The sequence below is a fragment of the Pseudomyrmex gracilis genome, unplaced genomic scaffold (assembly GCF_002006095.1).
Source record: "Pseudomyrmex gracilis isolate BER0280 unplaced genomic scaffold, ASM200609v1 scaffold_65, whole genome shotgun sequence".
In the NCBI taxonomy this organism is placed as follows: Eukaryota; Metazoa; Arthropoda; class Insecta; order Hymenoptera; family Formicidae; genus Pseudomyrmex; species Pseudomyrmex gracilis.
In genome coordinates, this window is record NW_018020649.1 from 736,492 (window position 1) to 754,577 (window position 18,086).

At 33.9% G+C, this 18,086-nt stretch overlaps 3 protein-coding genes across 4 annotated transcripts; 1 reads left to right on the top strand and 2 right to left on the bottom strand.

The window, feature by feature from the left end:
* Positions 1-639: 639 nt before the first annotated feature.
* LOC109854424 (ankyrin-1-like) lies at positions 640-3,184 on the bottom strand. Its single transcript, XM_020427497.1, has 3 exons — positions 2,468-3,184; positions 1,765-2,270; positions 640-1,658 (listed from the first exon to the last, which is right to left on the bottom strand). The coding sequence occupies exons 2-3, from the start codon at positions 2,180-2,182 to the stop codon at positions 1,006-1,008; spliced, it is 1,071 nt and encodes a 356-aa protein (XP_020283086.1). The 5' UTR covers positions 2,183-2,270; positions 2,468-3,184; the 3' UTR covers positions 640-1,005.
* A 1,215-nt stretch (positions 3,185-4,399) lies between these two features.
* LOC109854429 (serine/threonine-protein kinase ICK) lies at positions 4,400-11,098 on the top strand. 2 transcript variants are annotated; one of them, XM_020427505.1, is made up of 10 exons: positions 4,400-4,498; positions 6,156-6,473; positions 6,603-6,724; positions 6,833-7,045; positions 7,248-7,595; positions 7,679-7,840; positions 7,960-8,088; positions 8,188-8,469; positions 9,177-9,394; positions 9,479-11,098. In XM_020427505.1, exons 2-10 carry the CDS (start codon positions 6,318-6,320, stop codon positions 9,589-9,591), a joined length of 1,743 nt encoding a protein of 580 aa, XP_020283094.1. In that variant the 5' UTR covers positions 4,400-4,498; positions 6,156-6,317; the 3' UTR covers positions 9,592-11,098. The 2 variants fall into 2 exon arrangements, with proteins under 2 accessions (XP_020283094.1, XP_020283095.1); XM_020427506.1 differs by having other exon boundaries at positions 8,188-8,433.
* A 2,244-nt stretch (positions 11,099-13,342) lies between these two features.
* On the bottom strand, positions 13,343-16,947 carry LOC109854422 (equilibrative nucleoside transporter 4). Its single transcript, XM_020427494.1, has 11 exons — positions 16,841-16,947; positions 16,510-16,761; positions 15,903-16,057; positions 15,644-15,772; positions 15,379-15,453; positions 15,070-15,293; positions 14,812-14,923; positions 14,521-14,694; positions 14,213-14,400; positions 13,867-14,107; positions 13,343-13,783 (listed from the first exon to the last, which is right to left on the bottom strand). Exons 2-11 carry the CDS (start codon positions 16,677-16,679, stop codon positions 13,386-13,388), a joined length of 1,866 nt encoding a protein of 621 aa, XP_020283083.1. The 5' UTR covers positions 16,680-16,761; positions 16,841-16,947; the 3' UTR covers positions 13,343-13,385.
* Between the last annotated feature and the right edge of the window lie 1,139 nt (positions 16,948-18,086).

An 18,086-nucleotide genomic window follows, 5' to 3' on the forward strand; every position in this document is an offset into this window, starting at 1 on the left:
GAACGGAATGTGCGGAACCAGCTCGACCAATCGTAACCATAGAAAAAGCGAAGGAAAGAAAACGGAATGGCTATGATTGGTCGAGCTGGTTCCGCACATTCCGTTCCGCTATAGATTTCCGCTCAATGGGACATCGCCCCAGGTTTCTCTCTGCTTAAGACGTAAGAAAATTGACCAATCAGAAATTTACGTTCGAAAGTGACGGCGACATAGTATACATTCTGATTGGTCAAGTTTCTTACGGCTACGTTCATATCTCGGAAACTCATGTATGTAAGTTTATCAGTCCAAAACCTTCGCTCGGTAAACTCCCACAACCTGCTCCGCGAACTCTGAAATGATAATAATATCGCTCCTCGAGAAAATAAATTCAAGTATTCTGATTTGAATTCGGATGTCAATGAAATATTACAGATAAAATAAATTATTGTATAACTTAATTTAAAACATAGTTGGATTATGCATCGTTTATACACCGTACACAGCGTAGTTCTTTTTTTTCTCTAGATATGGTATCGTTAATATATTTAAAAAACAACCTATATATAAGGAAAATACATACATATATCTGTGATAAAAACAAAGATTAATTCAAAGCTTTCCAATTTAATTTTATTTTTTAAATTACTAAAAGCAATTACACGTGTTACACTCTGTTCAATGAAAGAGTATCATCGGATTAATGTATATAAATTTTGCGTTGTACAAATGTTATAAAATCTAACACAAAGTTTGAAAAAAGGGAAGATATAAAACAGCCTAATTTTCCTTGGATCCACCATAAAAAAACACGTCCAAAAGAATGTAAACGTTAAAAACAACTTTCAAAAAAGTAGGATAAGATAAAATCTTAAAAAAAAAATAATAATTTCAAAATAAGATAGTAATCTATATTTAAAATACAGCAATAATCTTTAAGTTTGCATAGCTGTTATTTCATGTTTAAAGTAGGTTATTCTTCCTTAACTTACACACATAACACTTTAGATGTATTTCAGGTAATTGCTACATCATATATATATCAGTAATATCAGTATTAAGATTACTGATACTAACAGACTTATAAGTATTTATTAAAATTCTTACGTCGTTATCACTTAGGTAACTAAATATTTGTTCAATACACTCAAGTGGTAGCTCAGGAAAGTTACAGAAAAAATAGAAAAGTTTAGTGCCTTGTTCGAGCAACTCTTTCCTTTCTATATATTTTCTGAAGTAATTGTTTATCATGCTAGAGTATATTGGAAATTTTGTTTTATACTCGTCTGATCTTAAAACCTGCACTACATTTTCATTTTTCATATATATATCTTTTATCAAGATATCATAAAATGATATGTTAGTATTACTAATTTTCTCATTCTTCATGATTGCTACTTCTTTTTCACACTCATACTGTAAATCCTGTAACTCCGGTAAATTTATTGTGTCAAGGCAACTCTCTGATAAGTGTTCACTTACGTATAAATTTGCAGTTCTCATCTTAACTATATGCTGTTTAAGAATATGAGCAATTTGTGTACAATAGAAGTGTTCATCAAAGAGAGAATAAGTGTGTGTGTTATCTGATATAGTATTAATGTTAGCACCTCTGTCTAACAGCATCTTAACATTATCTACATATCCATGGTGAACAGCAAGATACAGTGGTGTAATACCTGGTGTAAATATTGATATACATGTAGAATTAACATAAACTCCATGTTTTAAATGATGTTCAAACATTTATAAATATCCTTTCTCAACTGCAATATAAAGTTATACCTGCATTGTCCCTGGCATTAACATTAGCTCCATGATTTAAAAGTAATTCCACAATTTCCACTTTCTTATGTTCAAGTGCATAGTGAAGCGAAGTGGTGCCATACCTAGTTGTAGCATAGACGTTAGCACGTCTGTCTAGAAGCATCTTAACAATTTCTATGTCACCATTTATAACAGCAAAATGAAGTGGAGTATTATAAGATTTGTCAATGTCGCTGTTAACTTTACAACCATTTGTTAAAAGTAGTTTAATGATTTCTGTATGCCTATTCTCAATAGCATCACAAAGTAAAACATATCCTTCTGACCATGTTTGTGAATAAGATAGTCCAAAAGAAGTTATTAACTCCTTTGCTCTTTCTAGGTTTCCTTCACAAACTGCACTTATTAAACTGTAGCTTATATCAACATAGGCCATGGTAAAAATAGTGCTCAGTTTGCATCTGTTTTTCTCTAAAATCTTTTTTCTATATTGTTTCTCTGCTTAAGTTTTAGTTTTGGTTTTCCTATAAATATTTATATGCATTAAGGCCATCACACATAAAATTACTTAAGACCACGAAGACTGTGTTTCAAAATTCACTGCCAGCGCTAAAGATCTATAGTTTAAGTCACATGTATTATACAATTCTAGCACTGGCAGCGTGCTGGCAGTAAATTTGGAACACAGCCGAAGTAAGAGTAACAGCCAATTTCTTCATACCTCTGTATAAGATCTTTCTGAATTCTCGACTTTTTCGAAATGTTCGACACGACGGTTTATAATTTGAAAGGGAATCTACAAATAAAGTTCGGCAGACAGTCACCTTGTTCTTTGTTTCCCTTCCCGACACGTGAACAACACGACACGACCGGCAAATTCACACAATGTCTCAATGTTATATTTGTTTTCACGACACGAACCAAGGGCAACAAGTGTTCACGGCACGACAACGACAAATACGTATTTCAAACGACAATTAGCGGAATATAACAATCAAACTCACACGCTCAATTCCTTTACTGGTTTAACATAATTTGTGTAAATTTTGTTCGACTCAACTAAATAAATAAATTCAGGTGTTTGTTATTTTCTAAATGCAGAGGATGGCTTGTGTAAAATTCTTGCCCGAATACCGTATTCAAATATAAACGTCTCTCCGAACGCGGAGTTTGAATTCGAATATGGCGATCACGTGCACCACGGCGTGATCGCTCCGACTATAACACAATTGCTCCGTTAATTTATAGGAAATTGCGAATAACTGCTCACACTCCGTATTATAAGAATATTAAATATATTTGTAACTGAATGCAGGTTTTACAATATTATCGACACTTGATTTACAATAAACAATTTAATACTATTTACGCTGCTTTTCGACTCGACTCTCAGGCGACGGTACGCCTGACCGGTTTGACTGCTCTGTACGCCTTCACAAAGGAGAGTGTCTGGTCTGGTTGCCTCGATGCAAAGAGCTCTTAAAGAGCCGTCTACAATGGAGAGTTGTAGGCCGTAACAGTAAGAAATTGACAAATCACAGACATAGCACAGAAGAATAATCGATTGTGATTTGTCAGTTTCTTACTGTTACAGTCTAAAACTCTTCATTGTAGACGACCCTTTACGTGAACCTATAGATTTTCAGTAGTGCCAGTAAAGCCTGTTCTACATTGATCGCAAGCGCAAACGCAAGGAACAGGTCTGGTAGAATTGACTAATCGTATTGATCAAATCAGCCAATTGACCAGCGTGATTGATCAATTCTACGAGATCTATTCCTTTCGTTTGCGCTTGCGATCAATGTAGAACGGACTTAACGGAACAGGGGGTATGTAAAGCCCCTTGCACAATGGACGGAATAGCGATAGCGATAGAAATAACAAAAGTTTTAAAGAGTTTATATTTAAAAATAAAGGTAGGAACAGCGGAATCTAACATACAAAACTACACATGTATCAATGCAGATCAGAAAATCGGAATAAGCAATAGCGATAAAATTTCTGACGAGTTGGAATTTTGTGTTAAAAAGTGTGTTATTTCTATCGCTATCGCTATTCCTTCCATTGTGTAAGGGGCTTTAAAAACTGTGTTATTTCTATTGCTATCGCTATTCCTTCCATTGTGCAAGGGGCTTAAGGCCCATTCTACATTGGGTGCGTTCAGACAACTCAACGGTTGAGAGATCATCGCTTATGATAGGACTATTCTTCAAGATCTGCTGAGATTCCAAAAGTACGATCCAATCAGAAGTGATTATCTCTCAACCGTTGTGCAACTGTTGAGTTGTCTGAACGCACCCATTGATCGCAAGCGCAAACGCAAGGAATAGATCTCGTAGAATTGACCAATCACGCTGGTCAATTGGCTGATTTGATCAATACGATTGAGTCAATTCTACCAGACCTGTTTCTTGCGTTTGCGCTTGCGATCAATGTAGAACAGGCTTAACTAACCAACTGTTGGAGAAACTATAATTTTCATTGGATTGGTTCGTGTGCACAAAACGTGGACATCACGGCGCTCGAGAACGAAAACATGATAAGTGCGCTCACGACCGTTCTCCGGCTTCTCTCTCGTGTGACGTCGGTGATAAAAAATGCCTACTGACGCGGCGCGACAGTTTGACTTGGTCTCCGTAGTCATAGCGACCGCGAGGTATGGCCGCTCGATTAACAGTTCGTCGCGAATGACAACTACGCAAGACGGTAATCAAATACGTGGAAATCCGAGATTGTCTGCGCTTTACATTCTGTAAGTAAAGTCAACCTTTTTCAGATATACTTAGCAGAGCCGTACTTTGAGAAAAGCAAATTTATCGCTTTGTCTCGCGTCTTTTGGGTAACTCGACTTTTCGTGTTCTAACAATTCGAAATTAAATGTTTCGCGTTTGCCATAGAAATGAATTTCGGATATACGCTTATATTTTTCGAACTCATTTTACCAACATTTTCTGTTTTTTTTTTTTACGAAGATAAGAAAGTGTTTGATAAAAAATAGTTGTTGAGTAAAGCTCTCTCTCCTAATAATTGACATTTACACATTTATATTCTAATTATTCCTTTTTTTTTAAATTATATTTTGGAAAAATTTCTAAGTATAAATTACTTTATTTTTATCGCAACAGTTTTTTATTATTTATTGTCTTGTATATACTGCATAATTCAATATATACTGTAAATTGTACATATTCATATGTTGAAAAATTTATTTACACATTGTATATCAAATAGAAATGCGTGGCGTTGTTTATTTACCTGTTTTTTTTTTTTAAATATATTTGGACAGTCAAAAAGATTTCTATTTCCAAATTTTATTTTTCAATAATTTAAAGAAACTATATATATGAATCCGCCAGTTAAAACTTAAGTTGCGCAGGTCAGATGCACACTCCGAAATCTGAACTTGAATATCAAAATTGATATTTATTTTCTGCAACAAAAGTTGACGAAAATACCGTGATGATTTTAACATTAACTGGCAGCCACAGTATAAAGCTATTCCAGAAAATCTATATTCTTGCATGTCTGGTTCAAAGATCGTTCGCGTGCGACCGTAAGAAAATGCTAATCTGGAGGCGACATGTATATACGGGTAGTGTCCTAGATTTTTGTATTTGAACACATTTATAAACTGCTGCTTACAAAAAGTGTTGTTTCCTACAAAAAGCGTTTTGAGATTATTGTGCAATGTTCGAAATAATTTTAACGCGTATGCATAAAGGTTTTTTTTTTATTGAAGAAACAAATCTTAAATTGTGTGCAAACATATATATAGTATACTCCACTACTGTTTTACAATACATATTCCAGTTCTACATATGTTTATAAATATCATAAAGTGAATGAGAGATACATGATAGCAAATTAAGATTGACATGAATATTATACAAGTTACTCTACCATCTTGTCAACGGTCTCGAGTTCTCGCAGAATATAGACAGAATATAAGCTATCAAATATTCATTCTATCTGCTGTAGAGTCAATACTCCGGATAACTCGTGCCAAGTATTTATTTATACGAGAGACAGGAAACTCTACATTTACTAAGAACATTTATTTTCTATTACAACCGTATACGTACGTGTGCACGAATATTCATGCCTGTGTAAAAAAAAAATAAACATCGGGACTTGGTAAAAAAAAAAAAAGTTATACAGTAGGAATGTTTCTTGTTACTTCTTGTCTATTTTAACGTGTTATGATGCGTAATCCAAACTTGCATAAAAAGAGATTTTCTCTTCTCTCATTTAGTACTTTACAAAAAACAATTAACATTTAAAAAAAAGTAAATTACTTAAAAACAATTAATTAATTTAAAAAAAAATTGTTTATCACGCGTTATAAGTTTGGAAACATGAAACTGGAAACGAAAAGTTAATAACGTGAAACACGTTCTCAATTTGCGTAGTAATTATGGCAAATATGAAGAACATGTGACGTCGCGCGGATCATCGCAATTAGCACCGCGGATCTGCGTAATTTACGCGCCCTAACATGTTGAGATTTACTACGTAAAGACAAGTGATACGGAAGTGTTCAAGCACATCTGAGCCTATATATATATGTGAAAATGAATCGATATATAACTTTGAACCAACTGGGCGATGGAACTTTTGGTTCCGTCGTTCTCGGAGAGCGCATTGATACGGGCGAAAAAGTTGCCATAAAGAGAATGAAGAGAAAATATTATTCCTGGGAAGAAGCTATGAATCTGAGAGAAGTAAAGGTATGCTTGAATTTATTTGTAAAAAATTAAGAGAGAAGTCTACGTAACACTCATTACTTATATTTTGTCAAAAACTAAAATCAAAAACTTATATCAATATTGAGACATATACTTCTTCATTTCTTACAGTCGTTAAAAAAGCTCAGTCACGCGAATGTTGTAAAACTTAAAGAAGTCATACGAGAAAATGACGTGCTATATTTCGTATTTGAATATATGAAAGAAAATCTCTATCAACTGATGAAAGACAGGTATGTGTCTATATGTATATGTGATCTACACATATGGATGTGTCACATGAAATTTATATATTTTCATATATATTTTTTTCGTTTATTCAAACGTTTTGAACGCCGCAGAGACAAACTTTTTCCCGAACCGGTAATAAGGAACATGGTGTATCAAGTATTACAAGGTCTTGCTTTTATGCATAAACACGGTTTCTTTCATCGCGATATGAAGCCAGAAAACTTATTGTGTATGGGGCCTGAATTAGTCAAGATTGCTGATTTCGGACTAGCGAGAGAAATTCGATCGAGGCCACCGTACACGGACTATGTATCAACGAGATGGTAAATTCATAAATATATTAGCTAACAATTGAGAAATTGTATAACGATTCGATGAAATATTTTTTGAAATTGTTCAAAGAAATAAATGTAACAATTATGATATAACAATTTATATTTTTAGTCATTATTATAATTCTTTATATTTTCTTGCGATTTTTATGTTATATTCACATCACTCAAATCGATTTTCAAACTATAACAGGTACCGAGCACCGGAAGTATTGCTACATTCTACAACTTACAACAGTCCAATTGACATTTGGGCGGTCGGTTGTATAATGGCCGAGTTGTACACGTTTAGACCTCTGTTTCCCGGAAAGAGCGAGATCGACGAAATATTCAAGATATGTTCCGTAATTGGAACACCTGATAAAGAAGATTGGCCGGAAGGGTATCAGTTAGCTGCGGCTATGAATTTTAAATTTCCGAATTTTACGCGCACATCGCTGACCGTTTTGATACCAAACGCCAGTCAAGAAGCGGTCATAATTATGGAGGACATGTTACAATGGAATCCCATAAAGAGGCCAACGGCTCAACAATCGCTCAAGTATTTATATATACGTATGATTACAAGACACACAGTTGAGATTTATGAGATTTATATGAATAGCGATTGTGGGTCAATTTCAGATATCCGTATTTTCAAGTCGGCGATCCGCGTATTGTTAATAATAAAAAAATTGGCGTTACATCTCAACGAGAACTCGTCATGAACAAAATAAATCTTCCTCCACCTGCGCCCAAACAGTATAGTTACTCTCAGGAAGATTTCAACAGTCTCGTTCAATCGAGGTAAACTAGTAGATCTTATTGGTTTTCAATTTGATAATAAAAAAATCCTGATAAAAAAATAAAACCTAGTTTAATTATGCATCTCTTATTAGATAAAATATAAATCTAACTACTTACAGAGCAACCGAGAAGATAATGGTTGAGTCCCGACAGCAGTCGCCGGCTTTGCCGTTATTGAATCATAACGATCACAAGCATGAGAGCAACGCTTCTAAATGGGAGGAAGACGATTTTACCGATCTTTTGGGGTGTGTTGCACGATTCTTCTAGACAATTCTTTCTTTGTCCGATATATATTCATTGTTTTCTTCGATTATCTGATCTACTGTTTCATTTGTCTACATCAGAAGCAAAATCGTCGCGGAAAACTCCAGTGCAACACTCGTTCCCGATCGAATATACAAGGAGAATCGTGCCAATTGGAACGCCAATTATCAGCAGTCCGACAACTTGAAGCACAGCGGTGTAAATTGGTCTCTACCAGCGTGGCAGGAACCGCCGTCGAGGATGTGGTGTGATCAGTCGAACCAATCTATTCAGATGAAAAACTTGCGCAAAGTCTCAGCGAAACAGCATTATCTCAGTGTGGCTCGGTACGTCGCAGGCCAGAGCACAGATTTGCCATCCAGGTATAGAAAGTTTCGAAATCTAGTCGAGAAAATCCTGATTACGTGCGTGATGTTGATAATCGGCCATCTTTTGGTATGGCTGTATCTCAGACAGGATATATTTTCCGAACATCTGATAAATCTGTTTAAATTTACGTCAGTTGAAAAAAATCATTCCCAAGTAGAACAACACACGTCTTATGACGCAATTGTTCACAGATCAATTTCCATTCTGATTAGAATTATACAATATTTAATTGCTATGTTATCCAAAAAAATCTTATTTCTATAAAGTACATTCAATAATATATTGTTGATTTATAAAGTGACTTATTTTGCCAAAGATCTTGTGAAATATTTCGACATAACAGAAGGTGTGTTAGATTAAATTAAAAAATTTACGATTGCTTGCGTGGCGACAACATGCATGATGTAGTTTGACAATCGTTATTTCGACTTTAATTAATTTTTAATATCATGCTTGTCACGTTCACTGGATGGCAGTAAATGTGTACTGAATAAAATTTTGTTTCTCAAATCTCAAAAAAATACGTAAGTTATAATAAAAATGTTTATTTTGCATTACGCTGTATTAAATTCTTACTACTCTTTTTAATTTCTATTGTATAAATTCAAAATGCCCAATAAATACCGCGCTTCTGTGTCTTTATTGTTCTGCTTCTTTTTATTGTCTTTTGATTTAACGTTTTTTTCTATTTATTTTAAAGAAACGGGGATTCCGATATCAACCGATCGAAATTGCTATTGAACGGGTTCATCGGTCAGGCAACGTCCAACAAATATGAAGGCTTTACAGAGTCTTTCTGGGGATCTAGGAATAGTATTGAGAATCAAACAAGACAGCATTATCTCGCGCGAAATCGTTATATCGCCGAGCAAAGTTTGAGATTACCTTATCCTAGCGTGTACGGTACTCAAAGTATAAGTAAGTATTTTACAATTAAGTATTACTTATTGCTTCAGAAATAATGCGTTTCTATGCTTATTATCAATTTTTTCTTTTCGATAGAGTCCACCAATAAGCCCATCTTTCAACCGAACTTATTTGGAAATGTTTTTAATACGAAAGCCAGCGGCGGACCACACGGCCGAACAGACTGGGCAGCAAAATATCTTAAATGACCGTTATAGAAAGTTTTTGTTTTTTCCATCAATAATCTGTCATCATTTTCTTAGACAACTCTTAATCTGTGATAGAACGATCCTTGTCGTTCCATTGTTGAGACGTAAATAGAAAGACAACACGTCTCCTTCCCACGTTACGATTTTACGGAAGCAAAATCGCATGATTATATGGAGGCATGACATTTTAAGATAGAGAGTAGGATCAAGTGCGGTATTATTGGATCTGATAGCATTTTCATATAACTGAAGTTTCAGAAACTTCTGATTATGTACATTACTGTAAGTCGTCTATGTTATAGTTGACTATATACGAGAGGGGACATTTAATTTTTTTTGAAGAAGTGGAATGAGTGGCGAGACGCGAGGATATATATATATAGTTCTGTAAAAGATATACATTATGTGTATATATATATACGTTGTAGGTTCTTTGTAAATTTAGTATTTTTATAAAAAAATGTTTTTGTTTTTATAAAAATGACTGAATTTTTAAAGAACTGCTAGCATATATGCAACACGCGCGCATGTTTTATCACATGATTATTTTCTCTCTATACTTATATATATATATATATATATTTTTTGTTTTGTACATATTAATTAATTATATTCGATGTGCAAATGGCATGATTTACATGACGGCTGACATCACACACATCGTTGCGTTTCGGCGGTAATTAGATTTCCGAATCGTGGAAGCATCCATCGCAAAAATGTCAATTGTGTAAAGTATGTTAATCTGTATAATTCAATTAGTATATATTATATATATATAATCAATGTCAGATCGCCAGATCATGCCATATCCACGTCAGATACAACAACAAAAAGCATTTAAATGAAAAAATATAACATACAATAAATAACACACGCATTTCCTTATTGCGCGTCATATACGTATTTTTTTATGTACTTCTGCCGCTATCTATAAGAGAGATCATAATTTATTCTCTCTCTCACAAGAAAAAGATGATTAAGTTTTTATATTAATTCGACTTTATATACAAATCGACTGCGCTATGCAACGCAAAACAAGAGAATGTCAAAGGTAAGTAAGAACAAATTATTTAAATTATTTCTTTCTGAGACGGGATAGATTGTAAAACGCTTTTTTTCACCTTTGAATTGTACCAATGAAAAGAATACATCAAGCGCGTATATGTGTGTGTACGTGTGATTATCTCGAGATACAGTTTTTATATAAGTACACTATTTTTAATAAATTTACACATACACACACACAAGAGATTGATACATTGAATACGAATAGTAATGCATATTGATTGTTATAGATTGATGTTAGAGATAAGGTTTTTTTTTTTAAGTGCGAGTGAGTATGTGATTTTTATGATGAGAATACATTTTTTTTCTTCTGGTTACGTGTGTTAAAGATTACAATTACAACGTAGCGCTAGAAATAGCTTCAAAGCATTATTCTATTTTTAATTCTCATTAAATACACATATGAAGAACAAAAAAAAAATAATGCTTTGGATCTTTTGAAGTATATGTAAATACATATATATACTTCAACTGCAGCTACAGATTAAAAAAAGAAAATCTCGAAAGATTTGAAATCTGTATAGTTGTTGAATGTGTGTATTCAAATATTGCGTTTTTTTTCTTTCATTTAATGCGTGTACTGCTTATATATATATGTATATATTGTATGTCTTAAGTTTACAAAGTTTGATTACAGTCTCCTACGTAACATCAGATATGTCTTGAGCAGGTAACGCGCAGAAGCTAGAGAGAAAGAAAAGGATAAAAGGAGGAAGAGAAAGAGAAAACTGAATTGGTGTTCTACCAGAGAAAACGGAGAATTGGTGTTCTATATACGAGAAAGCCAAGCTTTTCTCTTTCAAGAAGTGGACACAACGTCACATTCACACGCACATACACACAGAGTTCACATTTACTAGATGAACATTTGACGTATCAATATATTTTGTCTAAATGATATGTATCATGAATGATCGTAGCAAGGAAAACAGCTAACAACAATTCCTAATTGATAGTCGATATTTTTCACATGTATTATATATTTTTTAAAGTCGAAGAAGTGTATTTTTTAAATTGGTTTTACGGTTTTTTTTTTTTTTTTTTTTTTTTTTATAGAAGAAGAGATTTTTCCCACTCATTTTACTACTTACAACTGAAATTAAAATAATCTTTTTCGATTAATTTACTCGAGACATATTATTTACTTCTCTTTCTTACGTATCAGTCCAGTTATAATAACACAGTTAGATGTAACGCGTTTCTTCCGAAACTACTTCCAAACAATCTATCTAAATATATACGATAACTATTATGCTTAATGTATCATATAAATATACGTATTTTACATATACGTTTTTAATTATATTCACACATGGAGATATATATATATATAACAACTCGAGACAGAATATACTCATGCTATAACTTCATCAGCAAACATTTTCTGATCGTCAACTATCAATAGTCCAACAATCTATTATTACGTCACGTTAAAAACAATAACAAAGGCGTAAGCTAACGTATGGAAATACCTATACCTATACATACAGACATTTACGCCACTGCCTGTACAAACGTATCGTTTTTTTGAAATCGAAAAAACAACAACGTCGCTCTTCGTGTTATATTTCTCGTAAGAGTGTTTTTTAAAAGGAACGATTTAAAAAAAAACGCAAAAGGCACGCGCGTCATTTTTAATAGAAAAATGAACGGTTAAAATCCCACGTATCTCTCGCAAATCGTTCAGTTTCTTATATCAGTAAGTGCAATATTCGACAAAGTTGTGATTTTTTTTTGTGCGTGTGTTCAATCTGGCGATATTTCGATAAACAACTTCAAAGCAAATCATATGAAAGTACGTGTTTGATGTATAGCTTGCGCACAAAATAAAATACTGTAAATTGTTACGTATGATAATCTCTGCAAAATAATTGCATTTCTAAAATAAAGTGCAAAATTTAAATTTTGTTTGCAAGGAGAGAATGTTTTTTTTTTTTTTTTTTTTTTTAAAGTAGATCATCATACAATTTACAAGAATAGTAGGAACACTGTGAATAGATTTATATGTGCCGAATATTTAACAAGACACTTATCAAGTATGAATTAACTTAAAGGTTCAATTGTCAAACTGTCTATCTTAGCCTTGCAACAATTGTTCAACATTTTCATTCTCTTTGACACGCATACATTCTTCACCTCTCTCATACTTATATATGTATATATATATATACAGGGTGTCCCAGAATTGGTGTAACATCTCTCGTAGACAGGTAGAAGAAGTAAAACTGAGTCGATAGATCCTATATCATTTTGCTAGATTCGCAATAGTTATCGAGATCTTTAATTAACAAAGATCCGCGAATAAGCGTGCATCGGGCTGTCTTACGCGCGTAGGTAGGACAGCTCAGCGCGCTTCGCACGATTACATTTTAATATGTATATATTATAGAGAGAGTGTATGCTGTTATATTAGCTCCACCTCCATATATTGCCACGGGTAAACACCGTAAGCGCACTAAGCTGTCTTACGCGCGCGTAAGACAGCCCGATGCGTGCTTATTCGCTGATCTTTGTTAATTAAGATCTGGGTAACTATTGCGAATCTAGCAAAATGGTATAGGACTTATCGGCTCAGTTTTACCGCTTCTACCTGTCTACGAGAGATGTTACACCAATTCTGGGACACCCTGTATATATATACATATATATATATATATATATATATATGTATATATATATATATATATATATATGCACCAGATTTAACACAGCACGCAAATATGTATCTCCTAATGTTGTAAGGTCGCATTGCTCATTAAATTGGTTACGTTAGTTAAGATCTTCGGTAAGGCCGTCGTCGACGCGTCTAGCGACTCTCCATCGCTCAGTAAGCTCACTGTGTTGTTCAACAATAATGTTGAGCTGAGAATCGTAGTGAGCGTACTGGCAGTAGTTTTTAACTTCGGCAACGCCGTCGTTTTCTTGATGGAAGGCAAGGTGGAGGATATCGTAGTTGTAAGGATACTCGCTGTTACATTACTGAACGCGGTCGTCGAAGTTTGAATCTTCTCTACTGTCGAGCATACATCCTTGATTTGTACATGTGGTCCAAGACAGGCGTCCATCATATACGCCATTATAGATCCAATAGTCAAACCAGTAATGTACGACAGAGTCATGATGTTGCCTAACAAAACGTTTCAAAAGTTTTCTCTCTCGTCGATTTTCTTGAAAAAAATTACCTAAAAAACTTTAACAATCTGCACGTACCTGCAAGTTCCCGATGTTCTTCTGGAACTTTGCTAGGTGCCTGAATCATTGGTATAGAACCAAGTATACCGTTTGTCAGGCCAAGTATCCAAGAGAACAACAATGCGTATCCCTCGCCCGAGAGAAGAGGAGCTTCACGTGGAATTGCGCACATCATAAATAAAGGAATAAGTATGAATCGCACGGTAGAGAAGTAGAGCAGCTGAGTACGTTTCCATTCATAAGGTACCATGGCAAACATCTGCAAAAAAAGAAAGAAAAAAAAAACGAGATTTACTTTTTAATAGTTGTAATTCTACAGAAATTAATACAGAAATTGAATAATAAATATATAAAATACGATTACCTTGCCAAGTAAATCTGAGAAATTGAAAGCGGCCATTAAAATAATCGGCATCCACGAGCCAAGTTTGCAAGATATTATTTCCGACATGATTCCCGGATAAAGAATGAGTGTCACAAAGTAAGCAACTCCAATGCTGGTCATGTACGGAAAGATCAATTTAGCCACTTCGAGTCTCGCAAGTAGACCTCCTGCAAGATGTGTTTGAAATTTCAGTTACAAATGAAACGAAAAATGAGATATGTTTATATCTCAGATTACGATCGATAAAACGACAAATAAGTCAAAATATATATGAAAAATATTTTTACTTTTTATGCCGGACCACGGTGTGCTTTTGGCTTGTGTTCCGTAGGCTCCTCTCATAACTACAACATCTTCGACCTTGTAAGTTGGTCCAGCGCTACCAGACGGATTATCCGAAGGAGCACCAGGTTCGTATACTGGATTACTGAATGAGAAAGCAGAAGAATACTGTCCAGATGCTGTAACAATCCGATGATGACTTTTTAATTACAATATCGTAACGGTTTGAAAGAATGTCTTTTATTAGATTCAAAGAATTTAGATTATTTGTGTAAAAGAGAATTATTTTTTCTTACCATTTATATCATTGCTTCCGCTCGCAGATTCTGCTCCCAACGGACTTGTCTGAATTTTCAACACTCCGTACTGACCTTTCGAAGGATCACCGACTTGATCTAATGGATCCATCTATATTTGACAAGAAAAACAATGCAATGTTAAAAAAAAAAATTAACAACTAAGCGCTTTTGTAACATAAATAATTTGTTTGTCACAATTTTAATTATATTTTTTTTTTTCAAAATATTTGACGCTGATATATATGATTATCGTACCAGACCGACATCCTCCGTTGGTTCTAAAGTGATTCGATTCCTTTCTTGGCATAGCGTTATGTAAAATTGCACAAAATCGGTTTTTCGTATTAATTGATGTAATATAAAACACAAGAGAATTGTTGCGTTCGACAAACTAAAGAACATAGATGTATTTCTACGATCATCCGGTAGCATGAGTTTCGTTATTATTCGAATAATTGACACCCAAAAGCCAGCGATGCCTGAAAACGCGTAAATCGCGAATATAAGTATTATTTTTCTCCATGTGTGTGTACGAGTGTTGAAATTCATTAAACAATTACTCACTTTCTCCGGTCATCACCGCTCGAGTATATTTACTAGGAAGCATTGATGTGTATCCATAAAAGCTCGATTGTTGAACTGTATAAAACGCCATACAATAAATTTTATGCAATATATACTTAACAAATAAAAAAAACTTCTATTTATTTATTTAATCTAATGGAATATATTTATTTAACTTAATAGAAAAGTACCTTGCGACATATTATTTCTGTTAGGTATTTTCTTTGATAAAAAAAATTAGTTAAAACTGTCTTTTATATATTACCTGTACAGCCAAGCGAAACTATTGCGACGGCAATTAAATTGATGTTATAGGAAGTTACAACATTGAAAAGTTGCCACCAAATTTCGCAGATTACCACTACGTTTAGAGTGATAAAGGACACCAGATATCCTTAAATTACAAAGATTAAATTATATAACACGCACGTGTCTATTATTATTATTCTCTTTCTCTTAAATTTAGAAAATGTAAAAAAAGAAAAAAAACAGTTTATCCGTTATTTATAATTTTTACACATTACCAAATGTAATTCGTGTGTTCAGCGACAAAGTCTCGATCAGAATATTATTCGCAAAGACCGCGAAGAAAGCCATAATGATGTAAACGACTGACATGTCAAATACCACAGTAGTTCCTGGATATCTTGCTTGAAAGTAATCTACCGCTATAATAAAGCTGTAAAAATATAACACTATTGTTATTACAAAACAAGTTTTGAGAGATTTTTTTCAAAGAAATTTAATAATTGAAATGTAACGTGGGTTTGTTGATTGCTGAATGTCAAAAATTGTGCATTAAATTTTACAGAATAATCATCCATAAAATCTTTTGAATTGACGTTAAATACACGCAGAATATATAAAGTTCTGTTATTTATATATTGTGACATTTTATATAATCGCTTTTCAATATAATTATATTGGAAACAAATTAATATTAAATTGGCAAAAGTGTGTGTAGCTGAAAGAATTTTCCCTTAAATTTCATGAGTTGTTCAATGTTTGAAAAGCAAAAGAAGACTACAACAATTTCAACGAGGAAAACTGATCTGCGATTTTTACTCAATTATCACCACGTGCAAAAGTCATAATATATAATGTATATAATCTGTTGCCTCGGGAGAGAACCTGTTGTAAGGTAGTAAAAACCCAATGCCGCTGATCATCAAAGATATATAAACAAAACTGCATTTGTCGACGGGCGGGGAGAGATGCGTGACTCCGTTTGAGAATTTAAATTCGTTCATGCCCCTGGCCTTGCCCAGCTGGACGTATCCTCGACTCAGGTTTTCATCCATGTTGAGCCGGCGAGAGGAAGGAAAACTCGACGGATGAAAAACTTGAAAAGATCGACGACGGTGCTCAAATAACAAGGTTCTTCTACGAATCCATGCGAGCACATAAAAACAGTTACAGACGCGTGTACCGCTTTTTGCGTGTTGTTCACAATATCACGCACCTCTATAGATACTACGTTATATATTTTCCCGTACTGAGTACGAGGATCTTCTACCGTCACCTTCGAGCGCATGCTTTGACAATTACAACATTGATTTCTGCGCGCGTCGAATTTTCTACGCTACTCGGTGCCCACGGAGTTCTGATGCATAGGTACCAGTACCGAGCTGTCTGATCGCCGACTCATTTCCGTCTGTGAAGTTGTATGATCCAGGCAATGTCGCATAGTTCGAACGACATTTCTGCAGACACATCTGCAGTTTTCTCAGACGTCTTTTTTATGTAGACGCTTCCGTTGTCTAGAGAAGCAATCTGCAGAGAACGGGAAATCTATTTGTGATATGTAGAAAAATTCTGAAAAAGTCCGAACAGAAGAATTTGTTCTTTCAAACAATTACGCAATAATAAAAATAAAATTTATAAAGTAAATAGCGGCAAATGATAATATGTAAAAGAAGATGATACCTAAATATAAATAAACTCTGATGTTGCTCGCTAAAATCTGTTTTTATTCTTTACTCACAAATATGTATGAAAAGTTTCAAATCTTGATTATTTTTCTTTTTTTTTTTGTTCTTTCCTTTCATTTTCGCAGGTTGGCAAGTTTATGTCTTGAAATCAATTAAATCGAAATGGCAGCTCGCTATAATTTCACACACCTATAGAAACACAAAATATATATATATATATATATATATATATATATACAGCAAAGTATATCTGAGATCTAAATCAGATATCTCAGTGATATCTGACTAGTATTTACGCAATCAAATATTCTGATATTTAGATATCTTCCAGATATCTTTATGATATATTTTGCTGTGTAAGTATGCACGCATATATTAATTTTATAATATTTGATAATAAAACAGTAAAAAATACGATGATCTAAAAAAATGTTTCTCGCGCGCGTTTCGTAAGAGCGCGAATGATCGCGATATAATTTCGTCTTGTATATTCGTTATCTATTAGCAAGTGCGCAATATTAATTACGTATCACTGCAAATGCTTCACATGTAAAACTGATATTTGCGCGCGAGAAGATAATAATCGCGAGAAATACAAGAACAAGTTAAACGATTGATCTTGCCATAACCGGTTAGATCGATAATTTTTATCTTTAAACGCGACGCAACTTCCGTTTAATAACGAGAGGAGAAATTCGACTTGCGAGATGACCTCGGAGCATCGTATAATATACAGTGACTCACAAAAGTATTTGAACACTTACTATAGAAAACTTT